This window comes from Mytilus galloprovincialis, chromosome 10 (assembly GCF_965363235.1).
Source record: "Mytilus galloprovincialis chromosome 10, xbMytGall1.hap1.1, whole genome shotgun sequence".
In the NCBI taxonomy this organism is placed as follows: domain Eukaryota; kingdom Metazoa; phylum Mollusca; class Bivalvia; order Mytilida; family Mytilidae; genus Mytilus; species Mytilus galloprovincialis.
This window is the reverse complement of record NC_134847.1, coordinates 33,487,745-33,509,188: the sequence shown is the minus strand read 5'-3', so window position 1 is coordinate 33,509,188 and position 21,444 is coordinate 33,487,745. Positions and strand designations below refer to the sequence as shown.

Below are 21,444 nucleotides of genomic sequence, written 5' to 3'. Positions count from 1 at the left end.
CTGGCCCCACAGAACCCCCTGGATCTGCCTATGTTGTTTCCTCCTTATATTTTAATATTTGCATGCCGTCCTGAAATGTCAAAAAACGGCATACAATACAATTTTATTCCAGTGATTTGTCAGGCCTCAAACAGTCATTTTCATCTTGTATGAAATTTTACAGTGATTAGTCGAAATACCCTTATCAGAATTCGTCAGAGGTCTCAAATAATTATCGTTAGTGTCATTTTTGGAAAAAAAATTAAAGTGATGCATCAAAATCTGTTGATTTTCTTATTGTTTAAAGGAAAGTGTATATTTTATTGTCATGCTGTCATCAACTGTCATTTTAAAATCCTCAGTAAATTCAAATATTTTATTTATAATAACACATGAATTCATAAAAAGTTATTATATTTCCCGCGCTTTTTAAATAGAAAACGGCTAAAACCATGACAAAGAAATAGACATCTTTAAAATTTATGGCATTGATTGAACCATATCATCATCACCTAAATTGTGCCGAATTTGATAGAAATAATTAAGAAAAAAAATTGAAAACAATTTTTATTTTCACATTGGTATCAAAGAGGTTAGTCTGCAGTATCAGTTACTACCGGGACGTAATTTTTCATTTAGCAGATTCTGTTGCCAAGACCAAACACGCCATTTGTAAACGAAAAAGAACCTGTCATTTCTGAAACAATATTTACTGGATGTATTTCTAAGAAGGTAATTTGTAATAATGTCAAACAGTTTTATTCCAATTAAAAACATTGTTTTGTTTTTGGTATCCACCCTGCGGAGTTGAAGCAAACACATTTTAACGGACATAACTTGAAAATGTCCAGTTTTGTTTTCAGTAAAGTCAGTGACTGTGCCAGTGGTGACCGTAGAACTGTGAATATGGAATATTGCATCGGGCAGTGCAATAGTCGAATTGAAAACATTGTTTACCATAGCAGTTAACTTTGTATTCCCAATTTTGTTCAGATACGCACATAGTTTTTTTTTATTAGAATTAAGACTCTAATGACTCAAGTTGTTTTCAGAAAGAGGCCTATAGAGGGATGAAAGATACTAGAGGGAGAGTCAAAATCATAGATAGAAAATAAACTGACAATGCCATGGTTAAAAATAAAAATACAAACAGACAAATAATAGTAAAGACACAACATAGAAAACTATTAAAGACTAAGCAACACAAACCCCACCAAAAACTGGGGGTGATCTCAGATGCTCAGGAAGGGTAAGCAGATCCTGCTCCACATGTGGCACCCGTCGTGTTGCTTATGTTATTACAAATCCGGTAAAGAGTCTCATTTGGTAGGTCACATTCGTGAAAAGGGAAAGGGTATTGTAGTTAAGACACAAGGAACATATCCGATATCATCTGTGAAACGGTTATTCCATAACGATCAAACAACTCGTGATGGCATCCGTAAAATTTATGAAGGGATGATTTCAACTTATATGGGTTTATCCTCATCTTTCTGTGTGTAACAATATGTTGTCATTTAATTATAGTTAAAACATAATAATAAAAATATAAACATGACGAAAAATAAATGTTTTAATGTCAGAAGACAAAATGAGAATCATAACCCTTTCACGACTTAGATAACTTGATATAGAATGTGCATTCCATTTCATTCCATTCTTTTCAGTTTACATATTTATCCAAGACTATCAGCATAAGACTTTTAAGGGGTAGTCTTTTCACCACTGAATACTCAAAAAGGCCACTAACCCTTAATAAAAACAGAAATGTTAAACAGTAAAACAATAAAAATCGATCAAATTACATAAATTCAATTCTATTCTCATTTTTGATTTACACAAAGTTGAGAATCAAAATAAAATTAAAAAAAACTTCCAGATCGAGCAATATTTTTTCTGAATTTACATCTCTTTGTAAATTATCTTATGGTCTTTACTTTTCAAATTTTAGCAATAATTTTTTCAAATAAGTTTAAACATTTTATTCAATGTGAAATTATCACAATAATTATATTAAAAAAATGTTAGACTTGAAAGTGTATCTGCAAATTAACTGTTCTTTTTGGTTTTCTTGCCATCATTTCCTATTAAATTGTGTGTATTATATATATATACATGTATGAATAAACATATTCATCCTCGTTCAGAAGGTACAATGTAAGTCAAATATATAAATAAAGATGAAAACAATATTTAGGTGTGTTGGGTGGTATTTTAATGTGTTCAGTTGTGTTCGCGATATGCGGTGGTGTTTGGTGGTTGAAAGACCTACCAATACCATACTTTTAATGATTTCATCAAATAAAGATGGCTTGAATCCAATTTTTCTTTATTTCACCTCCTGAGATCAAAAACTACTGATTGAAATCAATTAACTGAAATTTGGACCACTGACATGAAAATCAGCAGGCTGAGTATTTTTTGTTTACTCTTAAAAGGTCACTTTGACTGACACTTTGGTTAAGTCCAAATGACAAAAAGAGCAAGGCAATGATGTTAAGTTAATGTCAATTTTAATCTTTTGGGTTAAAATATTTTTTGTGCACAGTTGAGCCAACATTTAACAAGCTTGATGCATCTTAAATTTGGAATCACCAGCTATGAAAATGAGTACATGCAGCAGATTTTCATGTGCCATGATTATCAATGATTATCTCCCATCAGCTTTCAAAAAGTTCAATGTTGATTCTAAAAAAAGATAATGCACAATTAAGGTAATTTTTCATGTTTGTAAAGATTTAAATTTAAAAATTAAAATAGTTTTTTTATTTTATTTATATATTTCCTTTTAATGTTGAGATATAATTATACCAAACAATAGAAATATTTGTTATTCTATTTGGATCAGCTGGCTGTTGAAAAAGTACATGTACATAATTGCAGTCAAGATAGGTGTTTTTGTATGACTTTCAATTTGTTTAAAGAAATGTTTTCATAAAGGTGTTTGTCATTTATTTGTTAAATCTTTCATTCATAAGCCCAATGTCGTTCAAACACATTTTTTAGTTATCAAATTATCAGATTATTTTGTACAATGTATTTAATAATTATCATTGCTTAAAATAAAACATATCCATTTAATAAATAATCATTTGTCTGAGGAAAATTTGGCAAGAATGAATATCTGCAATCTGTATGACCCATGCATTGTTTATCTGAAATTGTGCCAACTAGAGATCAAAAGGCAGAGGTAATTGTTAAAAAACAAATATTGAAGGATAGTCGATAGATTTATGTTTCAAACAAACTAACTTTTAGTAATTTCTTGTAATTACAGGACATAATGTCATCCAGAGCGAGTAGAAGTGGTGGAAAGCCATTTTCTGCAAATCGTACACGTGTTGATAGTGCTAATAAAACATCTGGTGGACAGGCTTACCCAGAAATCAAACAGAGAGGATATTACTCCGATATTATAGGGACTGACGGGAGTGATGGACAATTAGATGTAAGTTACATTTATTTTTAAAATGTATTTGTTGGTTTATCTTCAAAAATCTTGGAAAAGTAAATGCAGTATAAATGTGGAATCATTTATTTTCGTGCATGGGTACCCATTTTCGTGGAGTGAGGAAATCTTGCATATTCATGGATATTTAAATTTGTGGTTTTGGCAAAGTCTGCATACATTTCTTTAGATAAATGTATTTCAAATAACAGTTAAATTCGTGATTCCCTTTGCAACAACGAAATCCATGAAAATTGGTATCAAATGAATATTCATGAATCCACAGTATACTATATCTTTCGTTTAAGGTGGTAACTAACACTACAGGGAGATAACTCTCTAAAGTCAGCTTAATGTTTTAGTTACGTTGTGTTGTAAAGGGAATATTTAAAGCTTCTCAGTGATCAAAATATATATATAACCAGTGTAATTTTTCTCATAAAATGGTTGGTTCAAAATTTTTGAAATTTTTATAGTTTTGTTAGAGGGTCAAAGTAAATACTTTGTCAAAATTTTAGGAAAATTAAACGAGCCAAATTAATTTTAGTGAAAGTGTTGGGTACCACATTAAAATTGTTAGACATATTTGATTATTTTATAACAAAAAAATAATTTTTTTTTACAATATTTAATTTTCGTTGGCACCAGAACAAATAAGATTATAAAATGTTTTTAATTTGCAGTATGTATTAAATGGACCAACAACTGCACAAGACACACTGTGGAATGTTGCCAAAGAAAAACACACACCAAAAGGTAATTAAATCATTATATTGATTATTGACACGTTTCAATGTATAAGGGGGTTCCCCTTATTTTTCTAAATAGGGATTCAAAGCTATTATTTCATATGTTCTTACTGTTATAAGCTTTATTTTAAATTTATTTATTTCTTGCTTTCAGATTTGGCATTTGCGCAAATCGCATTACAAAATACATGTACTCAAAAATGTTAATTCTAGTATTCAAACGTGTGAGGAGTTTATCAAATAAAAAAAGAAAATCATTAAAAATTATATTTTTCTCATTGTCATTACAAACTAATAATTACATTAGATGTATGTTTCATTTTAATACGTTATTCTGATTGGCTACACTGCAATCTCGAGTTATTCCTTAAACAATTGCATTACACAATAAAATTTATCATTCAGGATGATACGAGGTCCCACAATTAAGCGCACAGGTAAATTAAATAAAAACTTGATAAAAATAGTGTTTTCATGATCATAGCTAAAAATGTAATTATAAGTATTGAATGCTTCTATTTGTAACTTCATAGGTTTGTAAAAGCATTGACTGTGCACACACTTCCGCGCTTCATTCAAAATGTACTCAGATCAACGCTTTTACACCCAAATGACGTTACAAAAAGAAGCATTCAATTCTTAAATGTTACTTCTGATAAAATATAAATTAAGTAAAGTGGAATCATGGTAGTAGAATTGCAAATTGTATTCTTTGTTTATGATTGATTTTATTTCACCTCTATATCTCTATACATGTATGTTTAGGGTAATTAATGAAAGCGGTTTGTTTATGGCAATTTTTTGTCCATCAGTTTCATCCATTAATCTGCAAATTAAGTTACCTTGACCAAACTGTTTGTAATAGGAAATTATATTAGAACCATTTAAGGGCATACGATACAGTTTTGATCCCGTATTTACAGTTTAATGAAAATTTCTATATAGGCTAATTTTTGCCTGATTAAATCAAATATGTAATAAAAAATATACCTTCATGTGCTACTTTTTGAGTTAAATGAGGTCGAAATTTTGTATATTTGCTAAAAATTCGGATTTCTGGCCGCATTTTCCCTTTCGAAAGAGATCCATAACTTTTTTGTTTTAAAAGATAAACACAAATTGTTTTTTGTTAAATAATTTGTAATTTCTGTATTTTATAAGTATCCTAAAAATTTATGTCTTTTTTTACTAAAAAATAAGTCATATTTATCAAATTGTCATGAATTGAGAAAAAAACGTAATTTTTTGCCGTATATTTATCAAAATTAAAAAAATTGCACTATTTACAGTTTTATAAAATTTGGTCCACATAATCTCCCTGCAAAATGAAACAAAATGTCTTTTAAAAAAAGAGGGGTCCATGAACTCGTTTTCAAGTAAAATCAGTATGAATGATAAAAATCAGTCGAAAACTGCATCTTTTCCCGATAAGTCACCGTTTGCAGGGTTTCCGCTGGCGGTCGCCATTTTCGCAATTTGCGAAAAAATAATAATTGTGGCGATAAAAATTCGCCATTTGCGAAAGAATTTGGCGAAAGAAATGGATAGAACGATTTATTTTCCTCCATCTTGTTTATTTACTTTTTTCGAGTTTCTCGGACTTTACCTATCAGACAATACTCGGAATTCACCTTGACATCATTAAGATTTGGACAGAAAATCAATACTCAGCTGATTGCATTTTATAGCTATCGACAACAAAGGACTAATTAATAAAGGTGTTGATTGAATTGTTTGACAAAATGATATGGTTAAATGGCTTCCGCTAAATGTCACATACAGAATTTATTTACCACTTTGCGACGCACGTGTTTGAAGCAAACTTTTGACGTCTCTTCTCTTTTTAAAGATAGTTTAGAAAAGAAAGCTGTTGTTGTGACGAAAAATTTTCAAAAACAAGAAAAATCTCCGATTTAAAACTTTAATTATCCTTTGACTTTAATATAGGTATTTGATAAGGGAGACTACTTTAAAGTCGTTTGAGTTACACGTGTGTTTCAAGCATAGTTTTACGTCTCAACTTTTTCATTTACGATGGTCAAGAAATGAAACCTGTCGTTATGAAGAAATCTATCCAAAAGGTTGGGAACAACCCCTTGAATGAGAGTAGCCCTTCAATGTTATGACTACACATGAAATGAGGGATCAAAATATCATGTGATAAAAGCTTTTGTTTTGTTGTAAAAACCACTTCTTAGTACAAAAGGGCACATCAATATTTTTCTTTTAAAGAAACTTTCCCTATGAACTATACTGGTATTATATAATCAAAACCTGTCCATTAATTTTGTTGTATTCCAGGACTTATATCTTCTTTATTAATAAAAGTATAGTGGCCCCCTCATTTAGAAAAGTTGTTTAAAATACAATGAATATTTTTCCTTTTTATGTTAAAAACAAAAAATATAGTTATCTTACTTGGCGAAAAAAATAATAAAGTGGCGAAAAATATATTGTTTTGGCGAAAGAGGTGGCGAAAAAAATAATTGACCCAGGGGAAACCCTGCGTTTGACGTCGCGAAAATAACATTTTACGTTAGCAACGTCATTACCTTCCCTGTCACTGTATCGTATGCCCTTAAGCCAATTCAACCATGACTTATTTTATATGATTGTCATTCCCTAGTTAGGCCACACTTGAAAATATTTTAATTTGCCCAAACCCTACCCAAAGGTTGAGCTCTTCATCTTTTATATAAGCTTTGGATTTCAAATATTTTGGCCACGAGCATCACTGAAGAGACATGTATTGTCGAAATGTGCATCTGGTGCAAGAAAATTGGTACCGTTAATTTTATTGAGACAGTGGGTAGGTCATTGTAGGTAGGTAGGCATTTTATTTTATTTTTCCACAAAAAAGAAATTTAAGTATCAGATGTTTATTAGTCTTCATGCCTATCTGAATAAAATAAACCTTCAAATTAGGACAATAAAAGATTTTGAGTAGGTAGCTTTTTTCTGGGTAGGTAGGATAGGGCAAACAACCCTATTCTTTTTTACGGCCTTTTGCTTCTGGATTATTTTGGGAAATGTCAAATTTGAGGTTTCTATTTTGACAAATTCATTTGAAAATCAGAAATTTTGATATGTCATATAACACATATCCTTCTTGCATTGGATATAACCTTTTGCAGTCTTCACAATGAACTATTAAATCTACAGGCCCGGAGCTCAGTTTTCAATATTTTTTAGTTAGATTTTGTTGGCCTGTAGATATGATTTTTTTTACAGGCCCAAGAGCAATTTTACTAGCCTGGGCTGCCACTCAGCGTGAAGACTGCTCTTGATGACAAAGGCAGTAAGAAGTGTCTACATTTGAGCCATATTTTTTTCAACATTTAAAAGTATTTTTTTACTGAACCTAGTTATCTATTTGGAGGCTAAGGCATCTGTATCACAAAGAGACATTTTTGTTTTATCACAATGGGTAATCTTTCATCACTCTTTTAAATGTTAAAATGTTGTATTTATTTATACTATTGTATAATAATATCCTGAAATTTCAATTACAGTCACAGCATTTGAAGAAAAAGGAAATGTTATTGAACAGATCAAAGGCCAGTCACATGGACCCTCAACAGAAATTACAGCAATATCAGTATGTTATCAAGTTATCATAGGATATTTATGACAAATATTCTTGTTGGGTTTTTTTTTTCATTGGAACATCTTTTTTTTTTAATTTGACCCAAAGTGGAGTGTATTACTGTCTTTAATGATAATTTTTACAAAAATATAACGCCTGTACATTATAAGTTTAATGATTTTGATAGCACATGTACTGTGGACCCTTTAATATTCATGGAATACCATTTGTCATGTCCATTGATCACATTGGAAGGGTATATATTTTGATGGGAGTAAAGGAAAGACCCATAAAACAGGAATATATTCTCCAACTCAAACATAAATATCTGCTTAAACTTGGAACATCTTAATTTACTTTTTGTCTGTTCTCACTATAGTAAAACTTTCCGATATTTTGAATTTAAATCTTTTTATATTTTCTTTTAGGATTTTTCAAAAAGTTCAAGTGAACCAAAGGTCCAGTTGCCATTTTACACAAAACCTGGAGATTGTCCGAGGAAAATTGAAGTAGAAAGGTTTGTTTAGTTTGTGTTCATTTCAAAACAGTGGAACTCTTATGACTCTGATGCTAAATATTATGATTTAAAGCTTGGATTAAGCATTTTAAAAAAATGAGCAGGTGCAAAGAGAAACTAAAATATTGTGCAACCTGAGCCCTAGAATAAGTTTTTCCAACTTAATATATATCTTCTGTTAAAATTTTAATACATGTAATACTATTTTTTTTTAAATATATGTTATGGGGTTAAGAATAATCCTAAATATGCTATAACTATTATCAGTCATTTTCCTATTAGAATATACTATTTGCTTTTTATTTTACATTGATATTTAAACATTTATTTCTCTTTTGAAGGAGTTTTTTTTTCTTGAATGAATATCATCATTTTTCTTAATTATTATTTTGAATTTTAAACAATTATGTATTTCTTTTTGTAGGAGAAGAAGATTATATTCTACACTTGAATTGAAGAATCTCTTGAAAGATCAGGGAATAAAAACTGATCAGTTGATGCCAAAACAGACCAGTATGCCAGTCCAAATCAACATGGATCCCAATGATCCCGCCCCATTCCCTGCATATCTGCCTTTACATTTATTTGACAATGAGGAACATGACTGTCGTCTGCCAACTGAGTGGCTTAAGATGGGACAAGATAATGGAACCAGGAAACCAGTTCCTGCTCTTGCTCTGTTACCCAGTAAAGATACTGACAAAGAATGTAAATATTCATTAGATCTCTGCTAAGGTGGTACCAAACATTGAGAAGCTTAATATTTCCTTAAAAATACAATGTATTTAAAACATTCAGCTGATTTTACAGAGTTATCTCCCAAAAGTGTTATGTACCACCTTAAAATATATGTAGACGTAATTATGTTGTTTGATTAGTAGTTTGATAACACAAATATTTTCTAGGTTTTGATTAAAAACAAAAGCTTTTTAAAAGTTTAAAATGAAAAGACCTAAAATTTAGATCAAAAAGTTGTGTGAATTCATTCTACCATAAATTGTCATGATATTATCTTGGGGAATTCTTTAGAAGAATTCAGTAATTGTTTTGGTTACTGTGGATTCATTAATATTCCTTGGATACCAATTTTCGTGGATTTCGTTGGTTCAGTGGAATACTTGTAAACGGTCCAGATCCCCACCCCTAAACCATAATTATTCTTGAATTTGATGATAAAACAAATCAATTAAAATTAAAGGGAAGTCACCCCACCCCGTTCAATTTAAGAATGTGCTATTTGAACGAAATACAATTGTTCTAAAGAAATGTATGCAGACTTTATCATTCTAAAAAAATTTGTATCTAATATAAAAAAGGATATTCACGAGAATATGTGACTGGAATGTCATTGATGAAAATATTTGTTTTTGCAATGCATTAATACTTAAACTGATGATTTTTTTTTGATTGAAAATAAGATCAGAATGTAAACATAGTTCATTTTGTATTTACTTTCATTTACAGTGGATCCAACTGACCCAAAGATCAAATATGAATGGACTGATGTAGGTATTCTAGATTATGACCCTAAACAGCAGTTATTCTTTGTACAGAAGTGTAATTCCTCAGGCAGGATTGTAGATGAGTCTGGTAAAGCTGTAGTAAATGGAGGATTCCAATCAGATGGTTAGTTTATATTGAACTACAGTGAAACCTGGCTAAACCAAATCATTTTTAAATCGAAAACCTGTATAAACCAAACATGTTCTTAAGCACGTCATATCAATTTTAATGTGCTGTGAACTTGATAAAACTGAACATAGCCAATACAGAACAAAATTTTTAGTCCCGAAGAGGTTTGGTTTAAACAGGTTTCACAGTATAATAGAGCAAACATAATATATATAGCAAAACTTTTATCTAATGTGGATTCATTTGTTTTCATGGGTACCAATTTTTCGTGGAAATTTAATTTCATGGTATTGATAAAGTCTGCATACATTCCTTTAGAAAACTTGTAATTCATTGAGCATTTACATTCCTGGCTCCCCTGTTCTCATGAAATCCAGGAAAATTGGTATCCAACGAATATTAGTAAATCCAGAGTATTCGCACCTCAAATGATTTCCAGCCATTTTAAAAAAAAGAGGGGGGAGGGGGGTTTGTCCCAACCTAGGACAAATACAAAGGGGGGTTCCAACTATATGTCCCCATTCAAATGCATTGATCGGCCAAAAAAAAGGGGGTTTCTGACCCCCCGGATACGCCACTGATAAGTAATAGAATAAAAATTGTTTTTATAGGCTCTAGAATGGACTTAAAGAACCAGTATTGGGTACACAGAGTTAGATTAATGTTAAAAGCTGAAGATCCAAGGATCTTTGCCCAGCGAGTAGCCGAGGCATTTAGACTACGTAAAGAAACTGAAGCCATTCTGAGATATAACCTGTATGTTGACTGTATGCCTATGGACGGTGTTGGAGAATTAGATCAAGCTTCACTCAGACGGATGGTCGAATGTGCTAAAAATAGTCCTGGAATAGGAAGAGACAAAAAGTAAGAGTTCCTCGAAACATTTTTTAAAACAGTGATAAAATGCCAAATAAGAAATTTTTAGAGCGTTTTGAAATTTATAATATGCTCAATAATAATTTAAAAAAAAAGATCTGCAGAATGTGCTAAAAATAGTCCTGGAATAGGAAGAGACAAAAAGTAAGAGTTCTTCTAACGTTTTTAAAACAATGATAAAACTAAATTGACAAAATTAGTCCTAGCATAGGTAGAGACAAAAAGTAAGAGTTCTTCTTACAGTTTTTAAACTATGTCAAATAAGAAATTAATCGAGTGTTGGATAGTGTTGTTCCGATGATCGGAATAAGTCGGAAATCAGTTGGTTGGGCCTGGCGATGTCGATAATCGATTGGGATTTTGTTCAATCGATTGTCGTTAAAGTTTCCGGACTTTTAGCTTGTCAACTTCCGGTCCGTTTACGGTTTGCATTTTACATGCGCAGTCAAACAAATAACAACAAAAATACCAGTCGATGACAATAACAATGTCAAACATCCTATAATTACCAATAACCAATTTCCTTCTCTATAAACGTGACAAAAGCATTAACTATACATATTTGCAGATTGAAGGAATGTTATTTAAGATTAATAACTTTGAATGAAATACTTTCTTTCAATACTGGTTCTTGTTACTTGAGAGCGTACAAATCATTCTGATTTTAGACAAAATAATTTCTTTGCTTCATTAAAACGTATTGCAAATTGCCTTTTATTAATGTTTTATCCATTTGTAGCATAAAAAACGTCATATTCCTTTCCATATTGCTTGCCAAACATCGTTTATTTTTGTAAATTTTCCGAAATTTGTCCGCCATTAATAAATATAAGAATCACGAATCGGATACGGTTTAACTATGTTTTAATTCCGCATTCTTGCAATAATAAGTTCAGACGCACAAATGACACAATTGACAGAAAATAATGATCACAAAAATAAAAAAAAAGCATTCTACACGAATTAACAGACTTTGGCTTAATCCCTTTTGTTTACTGTAAATATTATAATGCAAATGCATTGTTTTATTTTTTTCTGTTAATTTTAAATTTTTTAAAGTTAAAAACTTAATATATCTTTTCCTAATTAGAAGCATTCAAATGTTTATACAGCTATGTTATTGAAATTTTATTGACACCATTGAAATTTAGAAATGTTAGTGTCACTGTTAGTAATTAATGTTGTAATTATGAGATAAAATATCTTTAATATGAATCTTGATTCTTATTAATTCATTGTTTTAACTGCTAAATAAATAATTATCAAAGGTACCAGGATTATAATTTAGTACGCCAGAATATGAAAGGGAAATAAAAGATCATAAATATGAATATATAAACTCTGCAATGATATGGAATATACACATTAGACATGTACAATGAGACTAAATGCATGATTTCATTTAAAAAACAAAAGGGCAAGGTATTATGAAGCGATTATAACCGATAGTCAGTTGGTTGCTGTCATCCGATTGTAATAGATAATCGGTTGGTATTTTCAACCGATTATCCAACACTAGTGTTGGACCAATAAATCAATTATCATAGAAAGAAAAAAAGAGTATCTTTAACAGTTTTTAAAACTATGCCAATGACAAATAAGGAATTTATGGAGTGTTCCGAAATTTATAACACATACTGTGGATTAATTATTATTCGTTGGATACCAATTTTCGTGGATTTCGTGGGCACAGTCAAACCACGAAAATAAATATTCAACAAATGATAATTTTTCTATAGGTTTGTATGCAGACTTCAGCAAAACCATGAAATTAAATATCCACGAATATGAAAGTTTTTCTTAATCCACGAAAATTGGTACCCACGAAAATAAATGAATCCACAGTATATCATAAAATGAAGACCTGTGAAATAGAAAATTTTGAGAAACTATTGCCATGTTTTTATATAAAGTGCAAAAATATGAGAAAATATAAAAAAGAAGATGTCGTATAATTGCCAATGAGACAACTATCCACAAAAGACCAAAATGACACAGACATTAACAACTATAGGTCACTGTACGGCCTTCAACAATGAGCAAAGCCAGACAGTTATTGACTACCATTTTGATTTCCTATCATAGTAGTGCTCAATTACATCATTGTGATATATTTCATTGATTAATCTTACCTTTCAGGATGTTTTTCAATTAAAATAATGTTAGTTTATCATATGCTCAATGAAAAAATAGATCTTTAGAATTAAGATCCGAAAATTTGTTTTTCCAGAATTTAATTTTCAAGCCAGTGAAAAAGTTATTCATGATACTGATAATTTGTTTCTGGAATGGTCCATTTGCCAACTATGGATTTGATTCTGTTATTACACACTTTTAAACAAATTACTTCCCTTTGTCAATCGTAGACTGGTTCCATATTGGACAAAATTGGATTTTGCTAATGCAAAGCATGATGAATTGAAAGTGATGTATCGGCAGTTTAACTAATTTTTCATGAAAAAAGTATTTAGCGTAACAACAAATTAATGTGGTTAAAAGATTTGAAAACCTTAAAGATAACTCACATTACCCACAGGTAAATTTGCTCTTTCTGCTAGCTCTCCATTGTAAATAAAAATTAATGTCCCTCATAAGGGAGACAACTAAAAAAGAGATCACTAATTACAGGGTCAATTACGGGAATTGGCAAATAGCCTATTGCTATAGTGTTGGGGTGTTGCTGTCATATTGGCATTTACCTCTTATTTTCTCCTTTACTGGCATAGTAATCTCTAATGTTGCCATAAACGTACAATAGATATAGGAAGATGTGGTATGAGAGCCATTGAGACAACTCTCCATCCAAATAACAATTTATAATAGTAAACCATTATAGGTCAAGGTACAGCCTTAAACACGGAGCCTTGGCTCACACCGAACAGCAAGCTATAAAAGGTCCCAGTTTAGAAATAATTCAAAATGATGTATTAGCAATTTCCATCTTTTATTATTATTTTACAGTTTGGAAGATTATATTCAAGTGTTGGAGAAGGAAGTGAATATTGACTTTTGTTGGTCTATGAACAGAATTATATTTGACAAAACAGTAGATGAAGATCCTGTCACTTTTGCCTTTGTTACCAAACCTGAAAAGAAGGAAGAACTTGTACCTGTTAAAGGTTAATATTATTTAAAATTCTTGTTTAAGGATTTCTAGATTTTCTAGATGCTCTCCCTTACCCTAAAAAAAAGGAATTTACAATTCAAAGTTTGAATCTGCAGATGTTATTTAACAATTAAACATGGATTGATCATTGTACAGAGTTCTTCCAAGTATTTTAATATAGCACCATGAGATTTTAAAATTATTTCCCTAAAACATGAAATGATACAAGAAAATTTAACTATAAAAATTTGTCCTCTTATTTTAATGAAACATTTTATATTGAAATGTATTAGATGTGTGTTTGTTTGTGTGGTTTTTTTTTTTGGCGGGAAGGGGGGGGGGTCAGGTTTCTATAATTTAAACTTGAAGCAGCGCCTTATTGTAATCTCAAAGCTTATTTCAAGTAAAAAGAATCACACCTGTAAATTTCCGATTACTTTTATTCCAGGCTGTGTCCTTGATGTACCAGAATACCCATATGATCAGAACTATGACCAGTTTGCCTTCCATTCTCTGTTGACACGTAAAGAGAGTATTGAAGCAACTGGGAAAGTCAGAACAGAGTGTAACAAAGTCTGTGGAATGTCACTCTTTCACATCCCCACCACTAAACCAATGAGATTAGAAGAATTTGAACAGACACAATCACAAGCTACATCACAGGTGAGAATATTATATTTCATTACACCTCTTTTCATAATGCAAGAAAGTTAAAGGTTTGGATTGCTTGTTTGTTTTGTTTGTATTAAAGTTTGCTCAAACATTGTAATTAAGATTGACATCTGCAAAGAATATAAAAAGGCGGATTTAAATTTGTATACATTATATTTAAATTTGATTATACATTATCAAATAATCAAATTTACCCTTACACAGGTTTAACTCTGCCTTTTTATATTTTTTGCAGATGTCAATTTTGATAACAATGCTTGAGCAAACAACTTTACAAAAAAATCAAGCAAGTCAAACAATCCTTTGTCTTGCTAGCAAAGGATTGTCTTGCTAGCATTATGAAAAGAGCTATAACTGTAATTATTATCTTAAAATGCATGTAATACTTACCAGTGGGTGCAAAACTTCAACAATCAATCACTTGTTATTTGTAAAACCATAACACATAATACTATTGGGGTATTGAAATCAGTACTGCTTAGTTTAAACAGTCTTGATTCAATGAAATTTCCGTAAATTTTACCATCATTTATCAGCAACTGACTGCTCTTAACAGAACTAAAATAGATCGCACTGCATTTTCAGACAAGTTCAGAAATTAAAATTTCAGGTATCAGTTAACTTTAAGAAAAACAGAAATATTCATTTTACAGATTTGTTTATTTGCAATTTAAAAGCAAAGTCATCCTGGTTTGTAAAAAAACTAGAAGAAACTTTTTTTTCATTTTAATTGTCTGTGCCATATAAAAAAATCATTTTCCTAGTTGCTATGAAATACATATCTAATACATGATGTAAATTATCATGCTTGGGCTGCATGAAAAAAAGTAGATCTAATACATGATGTAAATTATCATGCTTGGGCTGCATGAAAAAAAGTAGAAGAGACCAATGGGACAATAAAAATCCATATATTCTAAAATAATTTAATTTTGGATGTAACACGTCTTCTGATTGGCTGACGTTATTTTGTTATGAGCCCATAGACATAATTTAGTCATGTGGCTGTGAAGTCATCAACGTTTTTTCATGGTTTTCTACGGTTTAAAATGGAATTTAGAATTAAATTATAAGAAATGACTGTAATATTTTTTCTGTTTATTAGAAATAACATAAAAAATGTGATGCACACTGTTAAATAACCCGCTACGCGCATTATTCAGTGTGCACCACATTTTTTATGTTATTTCTTCATAGACAGAAAAAATTTTACAATCATTCCTTAAATAAATTTATAATGCCATATAAAAAAAGATGTGGTATGATTGCCAAGAAGACAACTCTCCACAAGAGACCAAATGACACAGAAATTAACAATTATAGGTCAAAGTTCAACCTTCAACAATGAGTAAAACACATATATATATATATACTAATATTTCAGGTATCCCTCTTCCTCAAAGACAGCTGGATCACAGTATTGAGGACTCATATCCGTACTTCACTTAGAGATGTTGGCAAAGGATGGTTCAACATACACGAGACAAACTGGGAGGTCTACCAAATCTCTAAACTCAAAGCATTCATGGAAATGGTTAAATTTATTATGCAGGTAATAAGAAGCAATCTTTATACCATGTGTTAGGGTGGATCTTTTTAATCTTAAATCTCTAATTTTGTAGACCATTGTTCTGTATTCTTTATCTTTTATGTCAACTCACTATATTTTTATGCCCCACCTACGATAGCAGAGGAACATTATGTTTTCTGGTCTGTGGTTCCGTTCTTTCATCCTTCTGTCCGTCTGTCCTTCCGTCCGTTCATCCTGCTTCAGGTTAAAGTTTTTGATGAAGTTGGAAGTCCAATCAACTTAATACTCAGTACAGATGTGCCCTATGATATGATCTTTCTAATTTAATGCCAAATTAGTGTTTTGACCCCAATTTCATGGTTCACTGAACATGGAAAATGATAGTGCGAGTGTGGCATCCGTGTACTATGGACACATTCTTGTTTTCTCTTTTTTTTTGTGGTTTGGAGGGGGGGTCCTTTATTATGCACTTTTTTCTCATTATTTTCTATCCTGTTAACCCCATCCAGACCCCTATATATCAATTATTCATTTTTATAGACACAGTTATAAAATTTAAGTGAATTGTAACTGGAAATTGTGACTCAAACTATCCATATAATAATTTTGAAAGCAATCAACTTTATGTGAGGGAATATACTGTAAATTCAGAAATTATTGCGAGGTTTTTATTATTGTGAAAAATGCGACAGAGTTGTAAACGCAATAATTTAAACTAGCATTTTAAAATATTTCAAATGAATTAAACAGGATTTTTCTCAAATTTGTAAAAATTAAAATCGCATTTAAGTCTAAACTGAGAAAATCCCAATAATAAATGCACGAACTAATTTCTGAATTTACAGTATTTAGGAATTTTTATCTAAATTGAAATTACAAAATATGAACCCCTAATGAGAGATTTCCCTCTTAATATTTGAAAACATTTTTTGTATTATAGGATTCCATGAGATATTTGATTCAAGAATCACTACTGAGCTTTACACAGATGGTTATTGATGCTTGCCACTCAGCTCTCACTCTTGAGGAGGAATTTGTTTGGGGAGGTGACTTCATCATGAGTCCTTTTAAGTACGTAGAATATATGTAGTCATTATAATCAAGAACTCATTCTTTAGTGGTTGCAACTAAAATCATTCATGTGTTAACCCATTTACTAAGATTTGGTCAATCTTCCTTAATTTTATCAAGAGAAATACGAAGATGTGGTATAAGTGCCAATGAGACAACTCTCCATCCAAATCACAATGTGTAAAAAGTTAACAATTATAGGTCAAAGTACTGTCTTCAACACAGAGCCTTAGCTCACACATGACAGCAGTTATTATGGACCCCAAAATGACTATTGTCATACAATTCTAACAGGGAAACCAACATTATAATTTATATCAGAAATGAGAAACCAGAAACCCCTATGAACCATACCAACAAACAACAACTACTGAGCAACAGGCTCCTGACTTAGGACAGATGCATAAAAAAAGAGTTTGAAACAAAAATTTTTTCTGTCAGAATGGGCTTACATGAATTAATCTAAAAAGGAAATTGTGTTTGTATTGTTTTGAATTTTTTTTTTAAGCAGAACTATATCTTTATTATTTAAATGTTTTTGTCATTGCAGACCAAAGAGAAATGCGTTGTTTCTTGTTGATCTGATGTTAGATAACCAGGGTGCTCACTATAGTACCAATCTGAACAGCTTTGAGAGCATGTTGGTTGGTCTGTTTGACAAAGGGATACAATCAACACAGCACATCCCTCAGTTAGAAAAGGTAATGTATTAAGTTTATTTCTAAAATGATTGCTGTTTAATATTGACAAAATAGAAGAAAAAATCATTTTAAAGGTCAAATATGTATCTGAGTCACACATAAATATATATGCATTTTGCAAAGATCATTAGAAGTTATATCAGTTTAATGAAGAGATACAACCAACACAGCTTATCCCTCAGTTGTATAAATGAAAAATATGGATATGTGGTATGATTGCCAATGAAACATTTTTTTTTTTAAAGATTTCAATTGATGTAGATGTAAGCAGCTATAGGATATTCTACAACCTTTAACAATGAGCATTGCGCATATTATATGGTCCTATCATATAGTCAGCTATGAAAGATCTTAACATGACAAAAGCTGATTTTAGAAATATTGTTTCTGTTTGGCAATGAATAAATGTAAAAATAAAGTTTGGAATGTACATTTGAAAAATGCATATTATTAAAAGTGATTTAGACAAAGACACTCTGCATTGAGAGTTTAGTAGGAGAAATATTGGCAGGTCTGAAATTTCAAACATTAACAATGTAACATTTGTTTAACAGAAATTTTCCATTGTTTTGTAGTATATTCTTGAGGATATCACCTGGTCTGGCACACCACTCCTGGAATCTGTAGGAGAACATGAGCCTTTTGTGGAAGAACTTAGAGACAATATTTGTAACTCAATAAGGAAGGCTGTGATTCCAATGAAAGCATATGCTAAAGAGTATGAGAAACATTTAGAGCTGATGAATACAGATATCAACAAATATGTAGAGTAAGATATCTGATTGATATTATTACTTCCAATCTCCCATGTATTTAAATCTGGAATAGCCCTAACAATTGAACTGCTACATAAAAAAAATTCCTTTTGTAGTGAACTCTTTGTTATGTATAAATAGAGGTAGATGTGACAACAATTATACAATAGCTAGCTCAGTTTTACCTATTATTTTAGTGGTCATAATATTTTTTTCAACAAAAAATAAACAAGCACCTGCACCATATGACACGCCCTTAAGGCTTAACCCAGAGAAAGTGTGAATTACAAAAACAACCCAAGAGGACTGAAAACCAAATTCTAAATCATCAAAATTAAATTAAGGGATTGAAACAAATGACTGATAATGCAAAAGACCCAAAATAAAAGCTATATAAAAAACCAAGTCAGTAAGAAAAATTTGTCTCGTTTCAGTTTTCCATATATGGTGTTGACCTTGGGTTCACTTTTTCATATATGGCGTTTATCTTGGGTTCACTTTTTTCCATATATGACGTTGATCTTGGGTTCACTTTTCCATATATGGCGTTGACCTTGGGTTCACTTTTTTCCATATATGGCGTTAACCTTGGGTTCACTTTTCCATAGGACATGGTACTGAATTCTATAAGAATGGGGATAGTTACTGAAAGCAAGCTTACATACTTCATCTGTTGATAAAGATGTATTGCTGTAATACGCTCTTACTTATTAGACATATAGTTATATGACTTATTGCATTACAGGGAATATGATGCTCAGGAACACACAGCACAGGAGGTCAAGGATGAAGTAGAACTTCATTTGAAAGAAAGAGAAATTTTAGAGAATGCCTTACCCACCAATGTAGTAATTGGACCATTCTGGGTCAACACTGACCAGGTCAAGCAGAAACTGTGTAAGAAGAGGAAAGAACTCAGTCTGGCTGTACTGGAACTACTGGCCAAGAAACTTAGGAAACAGGCTGATGATGTAAGCACTCACTTATCATGTTAATCTGTATTTCTTTCTGTAAATTTAGAAATTAATGAGAACATTTATGAATGCGATTTAGACACAACCAAACAAAATGTGGGATTATTTAATGCAATTTCAGGAAAACAGTTAGCTATATAATAAATCTTCTCTGAGGCCATCATCATAGATATTTGTATCGATATAAGAATGCAAGTTTTTAATGTTACGATTACCCACTCATGTTATTTGCACTGATAAGAACCTTGCAATATTTTCTAGATTTACAATATTTGCAATGTTATGTTGATTTCATGTTTCTAGTGGTGACTGTAGTGACTGTGACTGCTTGTTTAGTGATCTTTTTCTTGATTAGGGACAGTTCATCAATGATGATTTTTATTGCAGAAGGTCAGATTGACAGCAGGGCTGCGTTCAATATCGTAGCGGCTATGTAGTGCTACATAGATTTATGACTTATTGAACAAGTAGCTAGCATAGCTCCTATCAATATCTACGTAGCAACTAGTATAGGCTAGCTACACGCTCAATAGTCATAAATCTATGTAGCCCTATGTAGCTACTACAATAATGAACGCAACCTTGATGATTCAGTGCTAAGTGCTTACTTAGTTTGAACATAATTCCATGCATATTAAATTCTGACATGACAGAGCAGTTTGTATTTTTACAGGAAAACTACTATCAGAACTTAAAAGAATAGAGAAGATAAGCATTATTAAAGAAATCGATTTGAAAGCCACAAAGATTTTAATGAATTGCAACTTTCGTAAATGCTGTATCCGTTTTAACAATTAAACCTGTGTTTGGTGATTAAATGTGTGTTAAATGATAATTGACATGTGTTTAATGATTTTGTAAGAAATGCATCAGTTTAATGGTCACAATATACATATGTTTTATGATTTTACACATTTTCAATGGTTACACACATGTTTAATGGTTGTACATTTGTTCAATGGTCACACACATGTTTAACGATTGTACATATGTTCAATGGTTACACACATGTTTAACGGTTGTACATATTATCAATGGTCACACACATGTTTAATAGTTGTACATATGTTCAATGGTCAGACACACATGTTTAACGGTTGTACATATGTTCAATGGTCACACACATGTTTAATAGTTGTACATATGTTCAATGGTCAGACACACATGTTTAATAGTTGAACATATGTTCAATGGTTACACACATGTTTAATGGTTGTACATATGTTCAATGGTTACACACATGTTTAACAGTTGTACATATGTTCAATGGTCACACACATGTTTAATAGTTAAACATATGTTCAATGGTCACACTCATGTTTAATAGTTGTACATGCTCTACTGGTTAAACATGTTTTTAATAATTTTGTAGGCATGTGAATCGTTTAAAGATATAAGCAGGAAGTTGTATGACAAATGTAATTGTATTGAAGAGCTGTCAGACATGAGAGAATGGATGAAAGGAATTCCAGAGAAAATCAAGGAACATCAGGTAGGAATAGTTAAATAATGTGATCAAACATTCACATTAAGGATATTCGCTTGTCATGTTTTGGAATTTTTGTCAGATTTTCGGAATCCTCTGGTTTTATCCATTTGAGTGCATTCAAATATTTTGTTCATTGACCCCTATTTTTCTTTTTATAAATCTTTTACATGTATTATTATAAGCCATCTATAAAAGTTTTATTAAATCTTTGTTATTTTTTAATAGTTTTTGAGAACTTAAAATTGTCAATGATAAAGCTATGAGCTCAAGAGAGATCATTTTCCCGCCAAAATTTCAATGGCTAATATCTCGAAAACAAGCGCATTGACCTATAAATTTTTTTTGCTCATTTGGTTCC

At 31.1% G+C, this 21,444-nt stretch overlaps 1 protein-coding gene across 6 annotated transcripts in view; it reads left to right on the top strand.

Annotated features, from left to right (window-relative positions):
• The first annotated feature begins 632 nt into the window (after positions 1-632).
• LOC143047425 (dynein axonemal heavy chain 1-like) overlaps positions 633-21,444 on the top strand; it is a 125,123-nt gene continuing 104,311 nt past the window's right edge. For all 6 annotated transcript variants that reach the window (XM_076220482.1, XM_076220483.1, XM_076220481.1 and 3 more), the window contains exons 1-16: positions 633-711; positions 3,257-3,427; positions 4,111-4,183; positions 7,689-7,774; positions 8,191-8,279; positions 8,704-8,987; positions 9,744-9,905; positions 10,523-10,775; positions 13,749-13,906; positions 14,342-14,556; positions 15,950-16,117; positions 17,037-17,167; positions 17,718-17,868; positions 18,444-18,637; positions 19,369-19,594; positions 20,970-21,089. In XM_076220482.1, the coding sequence (XP_076076597.1) occupies positions 3,263-3,427; positions 4,111-4,183; positions 7,689-7,774; positions 8,191-8,279; positions 8,704-8,987; positions 9,744-9,905; positions 10,523-10,775; positions 13,749-13,906; positions 14,342-14,556; positions 15,950-16,117; positions 17,037-17,167; positions 17,718-17,868; positions 18,444-18,637; positions 19,369-19,594; positions 20,970-21,089 (2,475 nt within the window). In that variant the 5' untranslated portion in view covers positions 633-711; positions 3,257-3,262. The remainder of the gene's footprint in view (positions 712-3,256; positions 3,428-4,110; positions 4,184-7,688; positions 7,775-8,190; positions 8,280-8,703; positions 8,988-9,743; positions 9,906-10,522; positions 10,776-13,748; positions 13,907-14,341; positions 14,557-15,949; positions 16,118-17,036; positions 17,168-17,717; positions 17,869-18,443; positions 18,638-19,368; positions 19,595-20,969; positions 21,090-21,444) is intronic.